The sequence below is a fragment of the Synchiropus splendidus genome, chromosome 6 (assembly GCF_027744825.2).
Source record: "Synchiropus splendidus isolate RoL2022-P1 chromosome 6, RoL_Sspl_1.0, whole genome shotgun sequence".
In the NCBI taxonomy this organism is placed as follows: domain Eukaryota; kingdom Metazoa; phylum Chordata; class Actinopteri; order Syngnathiformes; family Callionymidae; genus Synchiropus; species Synchiropus splendidus.
This window is the reverse complement of record NC_071339.1, coordinates 9,690,444-9,709,934: the sequence shown is the minus strand read 5'-3', so window position 1 is coordinate 9,709,934 and position 19,491 is coordinate 9,690,444. Positions and strand designations below refer to the sequence as shown.

At 41.2% G+C, this 19,491-nt stretch overlaps 2 protein-coding genes across 3 annotated transcripts; both read left to right on the top strand.

The window, feature by feature from the left end:
• The first annotated feature begins 621 nt into the window (after window positions 1–621).
• On the top strand, window positions 622–6,540 carry LOC128760776 (E3 ubiquitin-protein ligase MARCHF9-like). Of its 2 annotated transcripts, none has more exons than XM_053868432.1 (5): window positions 622–708; window positions 918–1,746; window positions 3,988–4,143; window positions 4,471–4,663; window positions 5,929–6,540. In XM_053868432.1, the coding sequence occupies exons 2-5, from the start codon at window positions 1,417–1,419 to the stop codon at window positions 6,240–6,242; spliced, it is 993 nt and encodes a 330-aa protein (XP_053724407.1). In that variant the 5' UTR covers window positions 622–708; window positions 918–1,416; the 3' UTR covers window positions 6,243–6,540. The 2 variants fall into 2 exon arrangements, with proteins under 2 accessions (XP_053724407.1, XP_053724406.1); XM_053868431.1 differs by having other exon boundaries at window positions 832–1,746.
• A 508-nt stretch (window positions 6,541–7,048) lies between these two features.
• On the top strand, window positions 7,049–17,501 carry mettl1 (methyltransferase 1, tRNA methylguanosine). The gene is made up of 6 exons (XM_053868332.1): window positions 7,049–7,237; window positions 8,486–8,613; window positions 8,687–8,871; window positions 14,138–14,251; window positions 15,908–16,009; window positions 17,162–17,501. The coding sequence occupies exons 1-6, from the start codon at window positions 7,158–7,160 to the stop codon at window positions 17,276–17,278; spliced, it is 726 nt and encodes a 241-aa protein (XP_053724307.1). The 5' UTR covers window positions 7,049–7,157; the 3' UTR covers window positions 17,279–17,501.
• Window positions 17,502–19,491: the final 1,990 nt, after the last annotated feature.

The following is a 19,491-nucleotide window of genomic DNA, read 5'->3' as shown; positions in this document are numbered from 1 at the left end:
TGTAATAAGCGAGAAAATTCGCTAAATTGTATTAAATTTTATTTTAATGAATTAGTTGTTTTATACTCGAATGCGAAAGAGTTACTCCAATTTAAAAAAAATGTATATATACAACGAAATTATTCGTGTTGTCAAGTTGCTCCTAGAAAATGCTGTTTTTTGTTTGTTGTTATTTCATGCGTGAACTGCTACAATTAAAAAGATTAGACAGCGATTATTTGTTATATATTTTATACGAAAAAGATGTGTATAAACTTGATGAATTTATTAAGTTAATTAATTAATTTCTTGGGTATAATTTATTATATAAGAACGGGGAAAAGTAGTCTTAATAAATCACTTTGCTCTTTATTATGCTCTTAGACCAGACAATTGAACATTAATTAATAACTGTATTTTCTGCTTGGATTTTACGCCTCTTTGTTTAGTTACTTCGTTTGATTAAAAGATAGATGTTAATGTTCGATACTCCTCTTATCATGACTCAAAGGTCGGCGTATTTTTAATACACGTGTGTGATAAAAGACAGTACGTTTATATTTTCTGCAGGTATTTTGAACACATGGTGTACCGGTCACGTGACCACCGACACGTCGGACATCCGCCTCTGCTTGTAGTGTCGTTTAGATCTGAAGGAACATGGAGAAGGACGGAGTGGTTCGACATGCGGATGAGCAGTGCGTGTATTCTTGTCACCAATGATGCCAGGTACGGTGTTGGTTTAAGAACGGGAAGGGGACGTCTTCTCTCGCTGCATATCTTCACATCCTCCTCCTCCTCCTCCTCCTCCTGCTCTTCTTCTTCTTCTTCTTCTGCTGATGGATGTCGCAGGCACGACCTGAAAACAACACCTGCCAGTTTAACTTTGCTTTTTGTCTCCGACACCGGCTGATGAACCGTTAACTTTGTCAACGAAGCGTTCCGAGTCCGCCGGCTGGAGGAAGATGTAGGGCGCAATTCATCCAGGCATCGAAGAAGGAGAAGAAGAAACAAAGGCTGCCGAAGTGATGGTGCCAGACAACAAAAGATGCTCGCCGTTCCAGCTCTTGTCCCACCTGGTTCGTGGCTAAACCTCATTGACTCCTTTAAATGTTGAATTTCCAAACCGTCGATGCCTTTTTTATGAGTTCAATTGAAAGCACAGGTCCTCGCTCTGGACTTTAGGTGTGACAGGAGGGTTATCACCTCAGCCTGTGCTGTTTTTGTTTTTCTGAGTGGTATTTGTGCGACTCACGTTGGTCTGTGGAGGTGATGGCTCCGTGTTCGCTGGATGGAGGTTCACCAGTATGTGATGAATGCCAGCCTTCCAGACCTGACAAAACAATAACATGCACCCACCATGGAGAAATGAATCACCACCAACTTCGGAGTATGATGCTGCCATTTGACTCACCAGGAGAGCAACGCTGCTGAAGAATGCTCAAATATCGGATCAGGCTGTTTTTTAATGAACTTAAAGTTTTGCTCCTGATGCGTTCCGGAACCAGTGGCAGGACCCAACCTGGGACGGAGCCTGGTTCCAGTGGGAGCGAGCTCGGGCTCGGGGGTTGCGGCTGGCCCCCTCTGAGTTGCTCTCAAAGCGATGACGCCGAGGAATATTATGGTTCTGAGTCCAGGCCGAGAAGCCTTGCCTTTGAGGACAAAGAGAGCTACCAGAGGAGCTTGGAGTCAGCTTCACTGCCCAGTCTGGCTGAGAGCGGAAGCAGGTCGCCCCAGTGTCGGATCTGCTTCCAGGGACCAGAGAAGGTAAACAAGCACCCGACAGTTCACTGACAGCTGGAAACATGGCACGCAACAGCCGGACTAAGTTAGAAAGCCTTCAAATTGAAACACTGTTTTTCAGTTTGAAACCAGAGATTCACCCGTATTTTGAAAGCCAAAAAATAAATATTCCCTTTCAAAGAAAACAGTGAGATTTAAATCATTGCTTGGACAAAATACATTGTTAGAATATTTAAAATGACAAGATATGTGATGAAAATGAAACTACAACCAAAGTGAATGGCAGAAAAACAAATATGTGGTGAAGACTATTTAACACATTCTTAATGGGTGCCACCCACAGTCTCAGCTTTGCTCCACGTTTATTAATATTTTTCCCTAAATACCTTTTTTTTCTGAGTGAAAGATAAAATCTTGCATCTCGTCCAAATGTGCTTATTCAGTTTATTTTTCTGCTAGTGTGTCCATAAAATAATACTGTACTGGCCGGCATAAGTTATTGTCTTTTTAACTATCATGCTATCGCGTACATTTATCTCCATAACATCCTTTTTCATGGTGCAAGATCCATATCCCGGAGTTTTGTGTCATGACAACTCAGGGATCAACAATGGAAACAAAAGGAGTCAAAAGATTGTATTGCCTTGTGCAAGTCAAAGTCTACTCGTCCGAGGGAGACAGAACACAGAAGCATGCAGAGGAACCAACATCAGAGACAATCTTTCCCGATCTCACTTATGATCATAACTGAATCTGTCAGAGGTGCTGCCTCTCCTGCTCAATATGTTGAATAATTCTCTGCTGTCTATGTGGGTGTAAATGGAGGGTGACACTGTGGAACGTGTTTTGCTGTGGATCAAGGACTAATGTGCGTATCACCAATGGAATGGATGAATTACAAAGACGAATTATAGCAATGACAATGCCATTGTTTTATATATCACAATCTGTGATTTCTAGCAGCAGCAACGTCTCTGGGGAAACAGATTATGTCCAGATGAACGCCTCAGGCTGCAGGAAGTGTCCTTTATTTCAGTGTTGAAATTCAGCTATGAATGCTGCTCTCTTGTTGCATTTCAGTTTCTCTAGATGATCCTCTATTGACCATTTGCGGTGATGGTTCTCGAATAATTTGAGCTGTTTAAGCTGTGAAATCCTTCCACATATCGATACATTCTGTTTTTGGAGGACTCCGTGTATTCAATTTCAGTGATGCTGCTGTGAACATGGATGTTGAAGGAGCATGGGTATGTGAAAGGCATGTCCTCAGGTGAGAGCAGGAAGGAAGATGGGCTTGTAAATCACAACCTTTTGGGTCAGCTGTTTCTTCACCACAACAGATCGATGCGGCCCTGATCCCTCGTCATTGCTGCATGCCAGCGGATAGTCACATAAAATGTCCCCTTGTGGCTCAATTGCTCCAGTTAAAGCAATAGAATAGGAATTCATGTGTATAAAAGTGTGCTTCCCAATTCCTAAAAGCACGTGTTTATAGATAGAAATGCAGTTTCATGATTCGCCTGAATAGTGTCCCCTTTATCTTTCTGATAATTAAATTTAGATCATAAAACAAGAGATCGTCATTTATAATGGAAGATCTTATTCTATGAAGAGCTCGAGTTAAGTGTGATTTTGGTGTGAAAATGATGATGTGGTTGGTGCTGCTGCCTCACTCCACAGAGTTGTCTCGGGTTCATTCTAACTCGGGGGTTTGGAGCAAATCTGGGACCGATCAGTGTGATGTCCCTCACGGTTTTATCCAGCACTCACCAAAACATTATTATTAATATTATTGTTATTATTATTACTATTATTATAGATAGCTATTATTATTATTATTATCGACTGCTATTATTTATATTGGTTAGATCAAGTCTGTCATGTTGGAAATACACTTGTCGTACAGTCGCTTTTTCCTAAATATTGTTTTAATGTTATTGTTAGTTGACAAAATTATTATTATTTGTTTGTGCATTGTAATTACAATTCGGCTTTTTGTGACTATGCATTTTTAATGGTGTCGAAAAAATTTTCTGTAAAATAATTACAAAAAATATTATAATTTCAATGTTTGAATGAATTATAAAACGTCCATACTGTAACAAGAATAATTAGTTTTAGTCAAGATTGTTAATGTGGATTTTTATTTGTGCATACTTATAGAAGAACGTGATAATGAGAGTATATATTATTTAAAAAACAACCCTAAAACAAAGAAAGCAGTTGTTTTTTCCATCTCATTGCAGTTTCTCATTTGTCTTGCAGGGGGAGCTGTTGAGCCCATGTCGATGTGCCGGGTCGGTTCGCTGCTCTCACCAGACCTGTCTGATCCGCTGGATCAGTGAGAGGGGCTCCTGGAGCTGCGAGCTCTGCCTTTTTAAGTACCAGGTCCTGGCCATCAGCACCAAGAACCCGCTGCAGGTGCACTAACTGCTGGTCTTCTTCTCTGAGACATCATTGCGATGAGAGGTCAAATTCATATCAAACAACCGCAGTGGATTAATATTGCCTAAGTACACGAGTAAAGTTGATTTTCTCCTAGATAGATTTGGATAAAAACATTAAATCACGTGTATCATACTGCATTTAATATTTTCATTTGATGGGACATCGAGCTCTCCATCACGGACGTGTAGTATCTCTTTCAATTTGCAATGGAATCATGAGTATAGTTGCGAGAACATCATCAGTCAGCAATCTCTTTGTACCTGCGGCTCCAGTTCACACTCCTTCCCTTGACTCTTGCAGTGGCGGACGATTTCTCTGACGGTGATCGAGAGGGTGCAGATCGCGGCGATCGTCCTGGGCTCCCTGTTCCTTCTGGCGAGCATCTCCTGGCTGGTGTGGTCTTCACTCAGCCCGTCAGCAAAGTGGCAGAGGCAGGATCTCCTCTTCCAGATCTGCTACGGCATGTACGGCTTCATGGACATAGTCTGTTTGGGTAAGACTGAACTGACCCTGCATTTCATAAATCACAATTTTGAATGTATCACTCGTGTCTATTGAATCATTCAATGGACAAGACTGAATGAAATAACAGAGCGAGATATTTTGATAGGATTTCAAGATTACAGATCCACGAATAACATACTTTGAATTAACTTATCTATTTGCATTTTATTGTAAATGGTCTCTAGTATGACATTCTTGTGCGAGGTTGCCAGTAGCGTCAGACACTCACCATAACATGCATTATGACCTGGAAATGTGCCAATCCACTGTCTGACACTCCAGGAGAATTGATGACCAGATATCAGATGACCAGGTCAGACATTTCTGGTTAGTTTCTGGGATTACAAGCACTTTTTATATTTATTTTTTACTGCGATACATATTTATTATTTAAATGAGAGGTGGGCAAAACTATTAATGTAGGAGGCTTCATGATTGTTAGATGGCACATAATTCAGTCAATATTTCTGGGTACATTAATATATAGAATTATCAATATAAATAGTTAAGATCTTGATGATTTCTTTTTTATTTGACTCTTGTTCAATATTATTTTGTGCATATATTGCAACGTTTACAACAGTTTTATGAAGACTTAACTTTTTTCCAAATATTTTTTATTGACCCTTTTATGAATTCTTGTCCCTTATATTTCTTTTCTAAGTCTTTTCATGTTTATTCCACGATATCAATCAAATATTAAATAATCTAATCTCAGAAAACATTTTTTTTAATTATCTTGATTTTGTTTTTTTTCTTTTGTTTTGGAAGATTTTTTTTCTTCTATATTGTTTGCTTTTTTACACCTTGTTTATTTATGTTTACAATCATTTAACCATATATAAAGTCTTAGCATTAGAGTATTAATTGTCATTTTTATATATACTGTTATTTTCAATCAATTTTCTGTGACAGAAAAAAAAACAGCTTTTGGACCCTTTATTCTTTTAGTTATTATTTTTACAGCCTCTCTTGCCAGTATATAATGTGGAAATGTAATTCTGCACCACAGCTTCAAATGAAATATTTTATTGTATGTCTCTATATTTTCACCCAATTTATCAAACCTTTTTCTTGTATGAATGAATATTAATAGATAAATTAGCTCTTTCCTATGAAAACCTTTTATCTGTACCGCTCAATGTTTCATCCCCACCTTTGCATGAATACATACACTTTCACGTAGGCATTCTTTTTCACTGTCTCTCCCACAACAGTCCTGTAACCATGCCTTCTTCTTGTGTTTTGCTCCAGGCCTTATAGTACACGAAGGCTCTTCTGTGTACCGGATATTCAAGCGATGGCAGGCAGTGAACCAGCAGTGGAAGGTTCTGAACTATGACAAGACGAAAGACTTTGGCGACACGCTGGGCTTCAGTGGCAAGAGTGTGGAGGAGAGGAATTCCCCGCGCGTTGCCATAAATGCTGATCGAAACATGAGCCGTCACGTCAGGACTTTTCTGAACCAGCACTGTGCTTATACCATCCTACACATCCTGAGCCAGCTGAGGACAAACAACCTTCACAGCAACAACAGTGAGATGGTCATGAGAGTTACCACTGTCTGAGCGCGACTTCAGCCTCGCCTGAGATCCATCCAATCCAAATTCTACTATCTTCTCCACCATGTTCGTCGGAAAAGATATTTGGATTCGGACTTCGACTGCAGCTTTATATCTTCAAGGTTTCTACTTCCACGTTACTGCTCTTCTTTTCTATGGAAACTGAATTAAATTTGATACTTAAGATGATGCCGCTGATCCTGATTTTGTGATTGTAACTAAATAAAAGTTTCATGTTTCCCTCACTGTCCTAAGAGTATGAAACTGTTTCTTTTGTTTATTTTCTGGATCGTTTGTTGTTCTCATTACCCAAAACATAGTGCATATTATTGGAATGACAACTGTTATTTCAAGCCTTCCAATTAGCTGTTTTCATGTAAATTCATGTAAATAGTAATAATAATAATAACACTTAAAATATTAATCCATTAAAATGTTCATGTGTCTTAAATAAGACAGACAAACCTCCCATAAATATTTTTGCGGAAACAGCACAGGAATCATAATGAAACAAATGGAAAAAGAACTTGTGTTTGGTTGATACTTTCCTTGTTGTAAAAGCGTTTCTTGGCAATAACATAAAGTACATTGAAAAGCCCGTTTAGTTCCCTTCCTTGAATTCGACAGGCATGTAGAGTGTGCAGAGCTGAATGTGGAAGAAAACATCATGCTCATATCAAAAAAATAATTCGCTAATTTTACAAAACATAAAAACAAATCGTCCTATAGTTTTGGAGTATGTGCGTGACGTCATTTACAGCAACAAACCGGATTCGGCCATTGTACGATGACGTATAAACGCTGCGACTGTCTGCTGCTAAACTTCCTAGTAACCAGCGTGACTCCTGATGTTGACTTAAACCGGAGAGCTTTCCTTGTATTTCCACAATTCTGAGTGAATTCGTTCGCCCCGACGTCAAGATGACTACAACGATGCCGCAGAAGCGCTACTACAGACAGAGAGCACATTCTAATCCGATGGCACATCACTCGTTTGACTAGTAAGTGCTGGACATCTCGCCACGTTTCTCACGCGGTTCACTCTCTACTGCATCCTACACCTGTATGTTTCACTCTCTACTGCATCCTATACCTGTATGTTTCACTCTCTACTGCATCCTATACCTGTATGTTTCACTCTCTACTGCATCCTATACCTGTATGTTTCACTCTCTACTCCATCCTATACCTGTATGTTTCACTCCTTATTCCATCCTATACCTGTATGTTTCACTCCTTACTCCATCCTATACCTGTATGTTTCACTCCCTACTCCATCCTATACCTGTATGTTTCACTCCCTACTCCATCCTATACCTGTATGTTTCACTCTCTACTGCATCCTATACCTGTATGTTTCACTCCCTACTCCATCCTATACCTGTATGTTTCACTCTCTACTCCATCCTATACCTGTATGTTTCACTCTCTACTCCATCCTATACCTGTATGTTTCACTCTCTACTCCATCCCATACCTGTATGTTTCACTCCCTACTCCATCCTATACCTGTATGTTTCACTCCTTACTCCATCCTATACCTGTATGTTTCACTCCCTACTCCATCCTATACCTGTATGTTTCACTCTCTACTCCATCCTATACCTGTATGTTTCACACTCTACTGCATCCTATACCTGTATGTTTCACTCTCTACTCCATCCTATACATGTATGTTTCACTCTCTACTCCATCCTATACCTGTATGTTTCACTCCTTACTCCATCCTATACCTGTATGTTTCACTCCCTACTCCATCCTATACCTGTATGTTTCACTCCCTACTCCATCCTATGTATGTTGGCCTTGTATTAGGCCTTTTTGTGTGGAAGATGCATGTGACCCAACAATGATTTAGTAAGGCACATTTAATCTCACAGCAGTGTATACAGGGACTACTTACAACAACCCGTATATGTACCTAAAAATGTAAATAAATGTATGCAGAATCAATGAAAAGTATCAAATTTGATTTAAACTGTGGCTTTACTCCTATAAGAAAAGAGTTACTATATAATCAATTTAGTTTTGCTCACTATCTCCATTTAATGTCATGTTTGTGAGCTTTGTCTGATGAGGTTTTCTTATTTGTGACAGCCAGCGGACCCTCAACATTTTACACGTGCTGGTGAATGTCTTTTAATATATTAATAGATTTGTCCGTCATGATAAAGCATCACATTTGTTCTGTGTCAATTGCAATTCCAACGGTGCGCTGGTTTTCTGTTATCCATTGTGTCTCTGCTCAGCCCGGTGTGTCCTGACGAAATGGACTGGTCGAAGCTGTACCCTGAATTCTTTGCCAACTTCCCCCCTGAAAAGGCGACACCACGAGTGGAGTTTGCAGACATTGGCTGTGGCTATGGAGGTCTTTTAGGTCGGTACTTCAAAACTCATCGTTTGACATTGTTCATTGCTGCATTGTTTCACTTCATTATTTGTCTTTGTAGTGGAGCTTTCTCCACTTTTTCCAGATAAGCTCATGCTAGGTTTAGAAATTCGAGTGAAGGTTTCGGACTATGTGCAGGATCGTATCAAATCGCTACGAGAATCTCAACCAGGAGGCTACCAGAACATCGCCTGTCTCCGCAGCAATGCAATGAAGTACCTCCCCAACTTTTTCAGTAAAGGGCAGGTGAGTTATCTGACAGCTTAATATAAGGAACAGAATGTTTTGTTAATGTCTCTGTCAATTGTATGTAAGTGCCAGTAAGACATGGATTTTCAAACACATTAGTTTATCACTCAAATGCAGTTTCCTCTGGCGCCTATTGTGTTTGCACCATATATCTGCTGTGCCTGTGTTATGATAACTAAGAAAAACTAGATGCTAAACCTTTTGGTAGGTCAGCTCAGTCAGCAAAGTAGCTCACTTGGTCCAAAACAATAATCAGGAAGAGAATACAAGGCCGACTGCAAATGTGTGGTATCTATAGAGCAGTGGTTCTTAACCTGGGTTCGATCGAACCCTAGGGGTTCGGTGAGTCGGTCTCAGGGGTTCGGTGGAGCCTCCGCCGCAGAGGTCCACCCCTCAGTCTAGTCTGCAGTTAGTGTATCATATTTTATTTTTTACTAAAGAAGGGTTCGGTGAATGAGCATATGAAACTGGTGGGGTTCGGTACCTCCAACAAGGTTAAGAACCACTGCTATAGAGAATAGGACTTAACATTTCATGAAGAAATTGAATTGGGATTTATTTCCGTAACAGTACAGCCATTCAATTTTAGTTTTCTTTATTTGTTTCTTTTGTATTTTCCACTAAAAGTCATTCTATAGTAATACAACAAAACAGAAAGCTGATACAAGCTACAGTACATATAAACACACTTTTTCCTTACATACTTTGATGAAATGCAATGAACTGATCCATATATTGATATGAATAACACTTTTTGTTTCTTTGTGCTATTGAACTGTAAAGTTTAACACTGTATGCAGACTTTGAATCAAACTTTACACTAAAGTGTGGCCACGGAGTCGGCCGCGATTGATGGTTGGCGCAACGGAGAACAAGGGAGGATATCAGATAAAGAACTACCATGTGAGACATGGGTTCTGAAAATCCTGTTGTTGAACTGCTGCTGCTTGGTCATCAGAGGGTGCTGTCACTGCTGAAGTCACTCTGCGACTGGTGGAGCGGGTTGCCAGACATCTTGTGGGGTGGGTTGCCAGGATTACCTTTTTTTGTTTAAGTTGCAGCCTGTGCGATTCAAAACTTGCATTGTGCTTCATCACAATGTCTATTTCAGTGTATTTCCACCTAAAGACACGGCAGACTTCGTTCACTGAAAAAAATCCAGAGGCAGCCCACCAAAGGAACCTTGGCCAAAGCACTATTGTGCTTCCTTTCCTGCAGCAAATCCCTTTTAATTTGTGAAAAATAGTGGCTACTGACACTAGGCTATTATATACATGCTATTTCCAGAAACGTGGCAGAAAATGTATTTGTTTGAAATGTCTCCAGAAAGGGGTGGGCAATTTAAGCAAGTGCATATATATATATATATATATATATATATATATATATATATATATATATATATATATATATATATATATATATATATATCTTTCATGTTAACAACAGTTCTCTCACCAAGTAAAATGAAAAAGATTATTTAATGTGAACTCTTAGTGCATCTGTAATTCCCTAAAAGTCAGCATACATACGAAATGTTGTGCTGACCCCGAGGAACCTCAATCCTCAAAGGTCCGTCTCATGTGTTGGAGTCTGAGTCTGCTGGCAGTGCCAAGGTGGGAAGTGAGTTCAGCCTTGACCTTCACTCTCAAAAGAATTACTCCCCATGTTTAACATATGGATTAAATTAGTTTATAGGGATTGCTTAATAAATCCTGGATTTTTCCAACAATGGGGTCATTGATGGACACTTCAGGCATCACATCAGCTGAGTGGGAGCCAAATTTTGATCCCCTCGTTCCAATTAGCTGCGTATACTATGACTTTGCAGCAGGCCTCACAGTGGACTTATTGTACTGGGGTTAATTTAGTGCCCCGGCACAAAAGGCTCACCTCAGATGCCCAAAGTGCCAAAAGGAAACGGGTTAATTTTTAAAAAATTGTGTTTCACAATATAAATCTGTGCTCCTGGTCTTGATGGCGTGTGGTGGGTATTGTTTTCATCTGGACGTCGACCAAAACAAATTTGGCGGAGAAGCCTGAAATATGAAATTTTGTTTGATCTCTTGAGACCAACTCTTGAGTCAGAACCTATTTGATTTAGGTCAGTTCACTTGAATCTAATTACTCGTATTTGTTTTCGCTCTCGACTCCATTCAGTGTTTGTTGTGTTGTGAAGCAAATTTTTGTTTACTGCTGAGGCGTGCCAGAGCAACTACACAAGTGTCTTAGTGACCAACTGTGATTCACTAATCACATGCATCATGCAGGTCACTCATATTTGTTAGTCACGCTTTTGCAGTGGCGGAAGTCTGGGGCCACCTGTGTGTTTGCTGAAACTCTGCTTTAATTTTTGTTATTTTCTGCCCACTACATTCTGTATGTGTGGACGCTGAATTGAACAAGGCCAGGGTCATACATTGTCACACACTACACAAGTATCACGTTGTGCTCTCTTGCAATTTTTACACCAAATAAATCTAAGTAGCTCTGTTTATATATGTACAAGGAATCATCTCTTTTTTGCCTTTCATACTGGAGCCAGACATTTAAAAACATAAGAAGGCTTAATCCAAACTTGGGAGGTCCAGAGGCCACCAACAGTTTTGAACCGGGCTAAGCTTTAGTCCAATTGACATAAAATAACCAAGAGATCTAAGAGCTGGGAATTGGCCTGAAAACATCACATACCGTGGCTGGTATTTAACATTATCCAGGAGTCTGAAGCTGCAGGTCAGATTTGACTTTCTCTCGCGTAATGTACGACTTGATGCACTTCACTGTTGAACTGCAGTCGGTGCAGTCTTGTTCTCTTTTTCCTGGTACAGCACCTCAATGTCCTCCTGAAACTAGCTTCATCTGAAAGACTGATGTAGCTGGGATGCTGTGGTCATGTGATCACGAGTGAGCCAGGGTATCCATGCTGCTAGTGTTGTTGTATTCAAGATCAGCGTCAAGACCACTATTTTGGAGTCTTGGTCTCTAATTCATTTTCACTCGGTCTGGTCTCAGTCGCGGACTCTCAGGATCTGTATTCAAGACCGATCGAACACCGTGAAGGTTTGTTTAGTTTTGTTGCATTTCTCCTTTGATATCTATCTAAAACTGGTCCACAAACGGTCCACAGTGGGTGCCGGGTTTTGTTGCAACTAAACAGGAGGACACCCAAACACCAATAAGGTGTCTGAATTGTCAGACTGCTGCTGTTTCTGCTGACACCTGATTGGTTAGCCAATGTGTGCCTGCATCCACTACAGCTCATTTTGAGACCCCTTATATATCCTCTCTTAGTCTTGTCTCGGTCGCAGCCTCCACATACCTTAGTCTTGTCTCAGTCTTGGTAACGTCTAACTCTCGGTTGGTGTGGTCTTGACTACAACACTACACGCCGATCCTGTGCACCATAAACAGTGCATTTTGTGAGCGACAAATTCACCCAGCAAGGTGTGCTCTCACCTTGATTCTGTTTGGATTTCCTCTGATGGGAGTTACCCTCAGAACCCTGTAGTTTTAGACATTCACGATTCAAGATTGCAGAGAAAGGCTCAAAATGTATAATAATAAAGCTTTATTTATATAGCACTTTCTGGTTACGCTGTTTACAAAGTGCTTTCCAGGCAAAACAGTGACGAATGTTTGCACTTGCTTGTTCACCAAGGTAGATAACTAGACCTTCAGAGACTAGACCTGAGAAAATGTTAGGATATTAGACAAATGCCAGCCTATAAACGTGAACATTTAGCAGCAATTTAAAGGTGGCGGTGTTGCATGTTGTGTTTGGGATCTCCTCAGGCAGACTGTTCCAGAGTGGAGAAGCCCTCACAGAAAAGGCTGGGTCACCTCTAGGACAAGTAGCAGAGACCCACCTGGCTGGCTCATAGGGGCTCAGCACTTCTACAATATAGTCGAGACAGGCTTTAAAAGTTATCAATGGAATCTTAAAGTAGATTCTAAAGTGGACATGGAACAAGTGTAGAGATGTGCTGCCATCTTTTAGAGCCAGTGAGGATACAGTACTCTGGGGGGAGAATAGGAAGACGTGAATTAGGTTGGTTTGGGTTTGATTTTAGAGATCATTTTCAACTGGAGGAAACAGGACTGGACTTGGACTGGAATGTGATTTTAATGTGAGGGTCAAAAGTCAAGTTGGACAGCGAGATTTCAAGAGTTATAGCCCGAAATCTACCCCTCATTTCCACTAGTGCCATGCTGCGTGGAGCCATGACAGCTGACACCCTGTCCCACCAGTGGTGGCATGCAGGGCCACACAGCACCGCGCACAGCCAAGATCTCTCCAGATCACATGGTGATTGAGAGATACTCCGTGTGGGCACGAAGGGAACAGTAAACCAGTTTTGCATGAATAAAGTTCAGTGTGAAACCTAATTGTAAGTGTACAGCCATTATCTAGAACCCTCTCAGTTAGCCATTATATTCATCACCATGGTGAAGGTGAAAGGCACGATTGATGGAAAGCTCTTTTCTTTCTGTTCTATGGGATGAAACGGGAGGGTGATACAACACAGTTGAACTTAAGAGGTTGATGTTCAGACGAGCTCAGTCCCACAAACACGACTGTATTTTCTAATAATCTAAAGCAAACACTGAGTTTTCTATCCAGCTGGGAGTTTTGATGAAATTGTCGTCCGTGTGGTTAGCACGTGATTACATAATAAAATGACCCACACCTAGACTGCTGCCAAACCTGCCTTTATTTTTTTTTTTTTTAAACCCACGCATGGCGGTCCTCAGATGCTGAGTAGGCATATTTTCACGACCTCAAGTATTTTTTTCCTCTTTAATATGTTCTGCTCCCCCCCATCCCAAATAATAATTGAAAGTGTTTAAGATTTTCCGTCTTCCATCATCAGTGCACCAGCCCCCGAGGCTGCAGCACCCCCCAGTTATTATCCCCACATCGTTCAGTCTGTACCTGACGTTATTTATTTTAACTAATAAAAAGTCACTGGGATTGTTTTTAATGCATCAGCCAGACGGGTGTCAATGGAGCCGCCACTGTCAAAGACAGAGACACGGGAACTTTATGGAAGAAAGAAAAATGGGAGGGAAATTCCACTTTTTCAAAACCGCAACGTTCAGCCCCAAACACAAATTATTATGTGAAGCTCTTTTGGGTGGTGATGTTCATTTATTTTGATGCTATCAGTGGGTAAAAATAGAAAATGTTCCATGGTCCGAACATTGTGCGGCTGAGAGATATTGAGTGTTTCGCTAACTGTTTTTTTTCCCTTCTGTCTTTCAGCTCAGTAAGATGTTCTTCCTCTTTCCAGACCCACATTTTAAGAAGACCAAACACAAGTGGAGGATCATTAGTTCCACACTTCTGGCGGAATATGCATACACGCTGAGAATTGGGGTACGTACGGAATCTTGGGTTCTACCTTGGTAGGTAGTTTGTTTAGAACATGCATCAAAGAGGTGATGCAAAATTCACTTTTAAGGCCCCTAGATCACATGTCACGTACTGATATTGTAGCTTCGCATCAAAGTAACATTTCAGATGATTGTAACGTCAATGTAATAACAGGTTAACCCCACTCAAGACGCTCTCTTACAGTGACTGAGCCCAGTTCACACAAGGATTGCAACATTGCGTGGTAGTTGGTGCACTATGGGCATTGAAAGGCTACTGTAAACCAGCTTTTTGGAAACCGTTTGAGTGCATGTCCACTGGATGAGTTGTGTTCATGTGTGTGGGTGGCAGAGCTGAGAGAGGTGCATGACAAGAGTTATCAGTATTGTTTGTGTTGTCGATAAAACCAGGACACTTCTCAATAGCAGCAGTTCACTGTGTCACCATCTCCCCATGTCACCGGACCTCAATTTGCAGCTACCCATGGTGTGATAAATCTAACATACATACTCCAAACCAGATCAGTCATTATCCACACAGAGCATGTGTTTACTCTGATGGAAGAGTGGCGTCACCTCAGCCACCGAGACACACTACAAATGCATAACAGTGAGCATGGAGGCAGCAGTCAGTGGTCTCAGCATCACTGGAATCTGTCTTCAAGAAATACTGAAGTCTTCAACTGAAGTCTGAAAGTTTTTGTTTACCCTTGCGCCCCTGGTTCCCTTGGTCTTCTTTGGTTGAGCCAGTCCTTTAATCTTTGTGCTTAGTACTTCAAAACTGTCGGTTCCCAGTCATGAGAAGTCACATAAAACTACTGATTTCTCCAGCATCCAAAAAGGCACATCGTTTCTCACATCGCCCTGTTCTTTGGTTTGGATTTTAAAAAGCCCTCGAACACGTCATCCAGTGTGTAAGCAGTCAGGTGAATATCATTATGAAGGTGTAGCTTCACTTTTGTCCGAAGCTCTTGACCTGCAGTCTCTTTCCTACCAGTCAACTATGATCAACGATTGCGGCCGTGTGAGTTAATCTATGATTTCAGGGACGCTAGGTTGAGCAAGCCGGCCGTCATGCATCTGGTCGATGTCTGTACTTGCCCACAGCTGCCTGTCGCAGCCATCACGTCAGCAGCGGCCCACTTATGGTGTGAGCTCTCACGAAGGAACAATGAAAGGCCTTGTGTCTAAATTTGAACTTAAAATTGGCATTTTTCCCAAGGTGTGTGTGTGTGCGGCTTTACAAGGACATTGGGAATTGGCGCAGTGCCACAACAGAGCCGGTGGCACGACAGGCCGCCCGTTCATTTACCCGAACACATTAATGTGCACCCAGATGACATGCTCTAATCCTGGCTCTGCAGAAGAAAAAGAATGTTTCCAGCCGAGACATGTTGAAATATGTGCCAATGTTGGGTTTTCTGGGAATTCCTCGTTCTAGTAACATTATCTGTTTAGCTTCTGAGCAAACTCCAGCGACAGCGGTGAGCGACCTCTGTGTCTCCCATTTGTGTTATTTTTACATTTGCATGGCGCTTCAGATGTGATAAGCCCTCATCCACATGAAAAGTTCTGATCCTAGTCTTCCTTTTATCATTACTTGGTAACGGCACGGAGCAGTGGCGCGACTGACCTGCCTGTGTCTGTCTGCTCCTGTCAGGGTCTGGTCTATACCATCACTGATGTGGAGGAAGTTCACCTGTGGATGGTCAAGCACTTCACAGAACATCCACTCTTCGCACGTGTGCAGGACGACGAGCTGGTACGTCAACCTTTGAACAAGAATAGTGTGGAGATATTTGGGCCTTTAAAGAAGTACTTAAATATCCCCAGCATACAGGATAAAGTAATTCACTTGCAGTTACTTACAAATATTTAGGTTAGATTAAATAAGATGGCCTTCATTAGTCCCACAGTGGGGACATTCAACATGTCACAGCAGCCAAAGACACATACGCAGCCAAAGACACATACCATAGACATTAAAGATGCACAACAAACATCACACACGTCCACAAAGCATCAGCAAACATAAAGTGAAATCACGCTTTCAAGCAACACAAACACCAGTAATATGTAGTCAAATATTATGTATATACATAAAATACATAAAGTAAATCAATAAAAAGTTATGAATAATAATAAATGTTTACTAATATAAAATAGTTATAAATAAAATAAGTTATACATTAAAAAATGTTATAAGTAAATAGATAACACACAGATAAGAAATTATGTAAAACATGTATAAAAAAGTAAATAAACAAATGGTCAACAGTCAACAATGGACAGTCAGTCCCATCTAGATTTTAGCTTTTAGTGTACACCTGCCAGCACCGGGCAGAAAGGGGCGCTGAAATCGCTCCGTGGTGCAGCGAGGGTGGATGAGCCTGCCGAGGTGCTGCCCAGGGCCGCCAGGGTGTCCTGGCCATCAGTTTATCGATAACTGAAGTCATCAATAAACCATTCACTGCTTGACACATGTAGCCTAGCAACATACAGGATATTGCGTATTCAATGGCCATATCTCATCCTTCAACTATAATCCAATCGTGGCCCTGTAGTTCATGTTCCTGTAGCCAATCCATGATCATCCAGTGGAGTGGATCGATTGGAAACCAGAAATGTAAATTTGGCTGAGAGCAGCTTTCTGGTTTCTCCTCCCTCTTCTCTTCTTGCTTGTGTCAGTGTTGGTGTTGTTAAATCAACTATATTAAATGATAGAAAACGGAGATAGTATCTAGGAAAGTTTCTTTTCCTCCCAAATTTTCAATGAGCCCATGATAGCTATTATGTCAGCAACAAGGTCGACAAGGGTCGAAAATGCTACTCCCTTGAAGTTCAGTCCAATTGATGGTTATGCCTACGTGATGTCGCTCCATTAACATGTAGATGAATCCATTTTGTGTTGCAGGTTGATGACATCATCATAAGTCGATTGGGCACTTGCACCGAAGAAGGCAAGAAAGTGAAAAGAAATGGTGGAAAGAATTTTCTGGCTGTTTTTAGGAGGATTGATGATTTAAACTAGGATAAAAAGTCTGGATCCGCTATGGCCATGATGCTGGGACAATTCTATTTTTACCTCCAGATTATTTTCTAGTTCAGCCTCACCTCAGTCAATGAGGAATTTTGTTGTTCTTTCATTTCATTTCAACGTGTTTTTCTCTTTTTAAATTACCCTTGTGTCATACATTGTTGTTTACCGTGGGCTGTACAGACAAATGACATTTTAGTAAAATGATTGAGATTTATTTGCTGTGCTCATTCTTCTGCTTGCTTTTTCACATTTTTAACACTTCCCCCATCGGTTCGGGGCAATAATTGATAGGTTTAGGTCGGTACCGTGTTCCATTAATGTGTGGAAAGCTTTTTTAATTTTCTGTAGAGGAGGTCGGTTTTGTTCATCATTTGATATGCTGGTTCAGAACTCACCTGGGTGGCAAGGAACGAACCACCGGCTCCCGGTCCACTTTCGACTTTTATTTCATTCATAACTTTTAAAGCCTGTCTTGTCCTGGTGCCGACTAGAACTGCTGACCTCAGGATGATGGAGCCTTTTCCATCAGGGCCAGAGATCTAACCGTGAATTTCATCAAGCACCATGTTGAAATATTAATCTACAATTGGATCAGTCCGGGGTGGATTACTCTGGGGTGGGAAGAGAGTCTGACAGAAGTTTGGATCGTCCCGCTACGGCTCGTGTTCACCGACTCCAGTCAGGTAGCGGTTTTTCAAGAGAGATGTAAATGTCAGCATATCAGCCGTCTGGATCTGAGATCTGACTTCTCTGTCTGGAGCTGTGCTTGGCTTGGCGCACGTGAGATATTCAGGACCACAGATTTCTCATATGAGTCATGTTTCCTCAACAAAAAGCATTTGAAATGTGTGTGTTATTGTTATCGTGTGTGAGTTAGATTGTTTATATGAAAATGGAAATAAGCAAGTTACATCTGGGCAACTTCACGGCAGAGTGAGGCAGTGTGTGTGATCCTGTGAAATAGTGAGGGGGTTGCATGAGAATATGAAGTTATTCCCTGTCAAACAGTAGCGATCTGCTATCTACTGCACGTCACTTTATTCTAAGTTAAGAATCTGATGATTTTTGTACGACGACGCATATCGGGAACAACTCAATGTTGGAATGAACAATTGGTTAAATGGCCTAGTATCAGGTAGTAAACCTTTCTAAGAACTAGAAATGTATTTTTCCTCTAAATCTATGAGCATCCAAGAAATCATTTACGTCTAAGCAGTTACCAGTACAAAACTTAGGTGAGACAATATGTCATACTTGTATCTAGTGTTAAAATGCAGTGGAAAGTTTAGGGACGCACACGGATGAACAGCGCGTCACGTCTTCAAGTCATCAGTTAACCTCCATCTTTTTATTCATGTGTGACCGTGGGAGGAAATCGGAGTGCTCAAAGAAATCTGTCGGGGAGACTGTAGAGACTCCACACAAAAAGGTTTCACTCACAAGTGCCTCACGTGGGATTCAAACCCATGGCCCTCTTGCTGAGGGTCAGCATGCTGGTTCACCATGCATTGTTCGTTGAAGATGAAATAGGCCATAATTGTTTTGTCAGCTGCTGATCTGTTACTTTCATTCATGTGCAGATGGTGTGAGAACATTTTACTTCCATCACGTCATCAAACAATGGTTTCATTAAATGCGCTGTTGAGGCTTCGCTGGAGGAAAAAAAGCTTCTAATGACTAGCATTTGAGGCGGCTTGTAGAGAGATCCGGGTGCTTCCTTGTGTTTCATGTGAAAAGCATTTCTTGCATCTGGACGTCAGGTTAAAGTTGGTTCTTCTCACTGGCTTTTATTGAGGCAGCTGTCCTGCTTTGTTGGTGGTGTATCATGAAAATACCGTCTAACCATTTATTAAGGTCCATCGCTTCATCTGGATGTCCGCCTCGACAAGCCAACACCCTCATTCAGCGCTGATTTACTCGGTATGAGCTGCGATCCCATCATGAAGAAAGTGTGTCGGTGTTGTCTTCAACTCTGCATGAATCCTGGTGACTGATCGTGGGAGAAAGTATCTCCAGTCTGCCCTGCAGGTATGCTGCTCCAGCTGGACTGGAGTGTACATGTTATCAAGGCCGCACAGTATAATGTGTCAAACTTAATAGGCGCCAACTTAAACCATCAGCTGGTCTCCATGTGGTTCCCCTCTAATCACATCTCAGTCTGATTCGCATTTATTTGTCGTCAGATTTACGAGCAGTGTTGCGAA

What these genes read in the sequence shown, in the direction of transcription:
- LOC128760776 (XM_053868432.1), top strand. Translation starts at nt 1,417, where the DNA reads ATGCTCAAATATCGGATCAGGCTGTTTTTTAATGAACTTAAAGTTTTG. An exon ending in GCACCAAGAACCCGCTGCAG is followed by an intron (nt 4,144 to 4,470) that starts GTGCACTAACTG and finishes TGACTCTTGCAG; the next exon opens with TGGCGGACGATTTCTCTGAC. An exon ending in CATGGACATAGTCTGTTTGG is followed by an intron (nt 4,664 to 5,928) that starts GTAAGACTGAAC and finishes GTTTTGCTCCAG; the next exon opens with GCCTTATAGTACACGAAGGC.
- mettl1 (XM_053868332.1), top strand. Translation starts at nt 7,158, where the DNA reads ATGACTACAACGATGCCGCAGAAGCGCTACTACAGACAGAGAGCACAT. An exon ending in ACTTTTTCAGTAAAGGGCAG is followed by an intron (nt 8,872 to 14,137) that starts GTGAGTTATCTG and finishes TCTGTCTTTCAG; the next exon opens with CTCAGTAAGATGTTCTTCCT. An exon ending in CATACACGCTGAGAATTGGG is followed by an intron (nt 14,252 to 15,907) that starts GTACGTACGGAA and finishes TGCTCCTGTCAG; the next exon opens with GGTCTGGTCTATACCATCAC.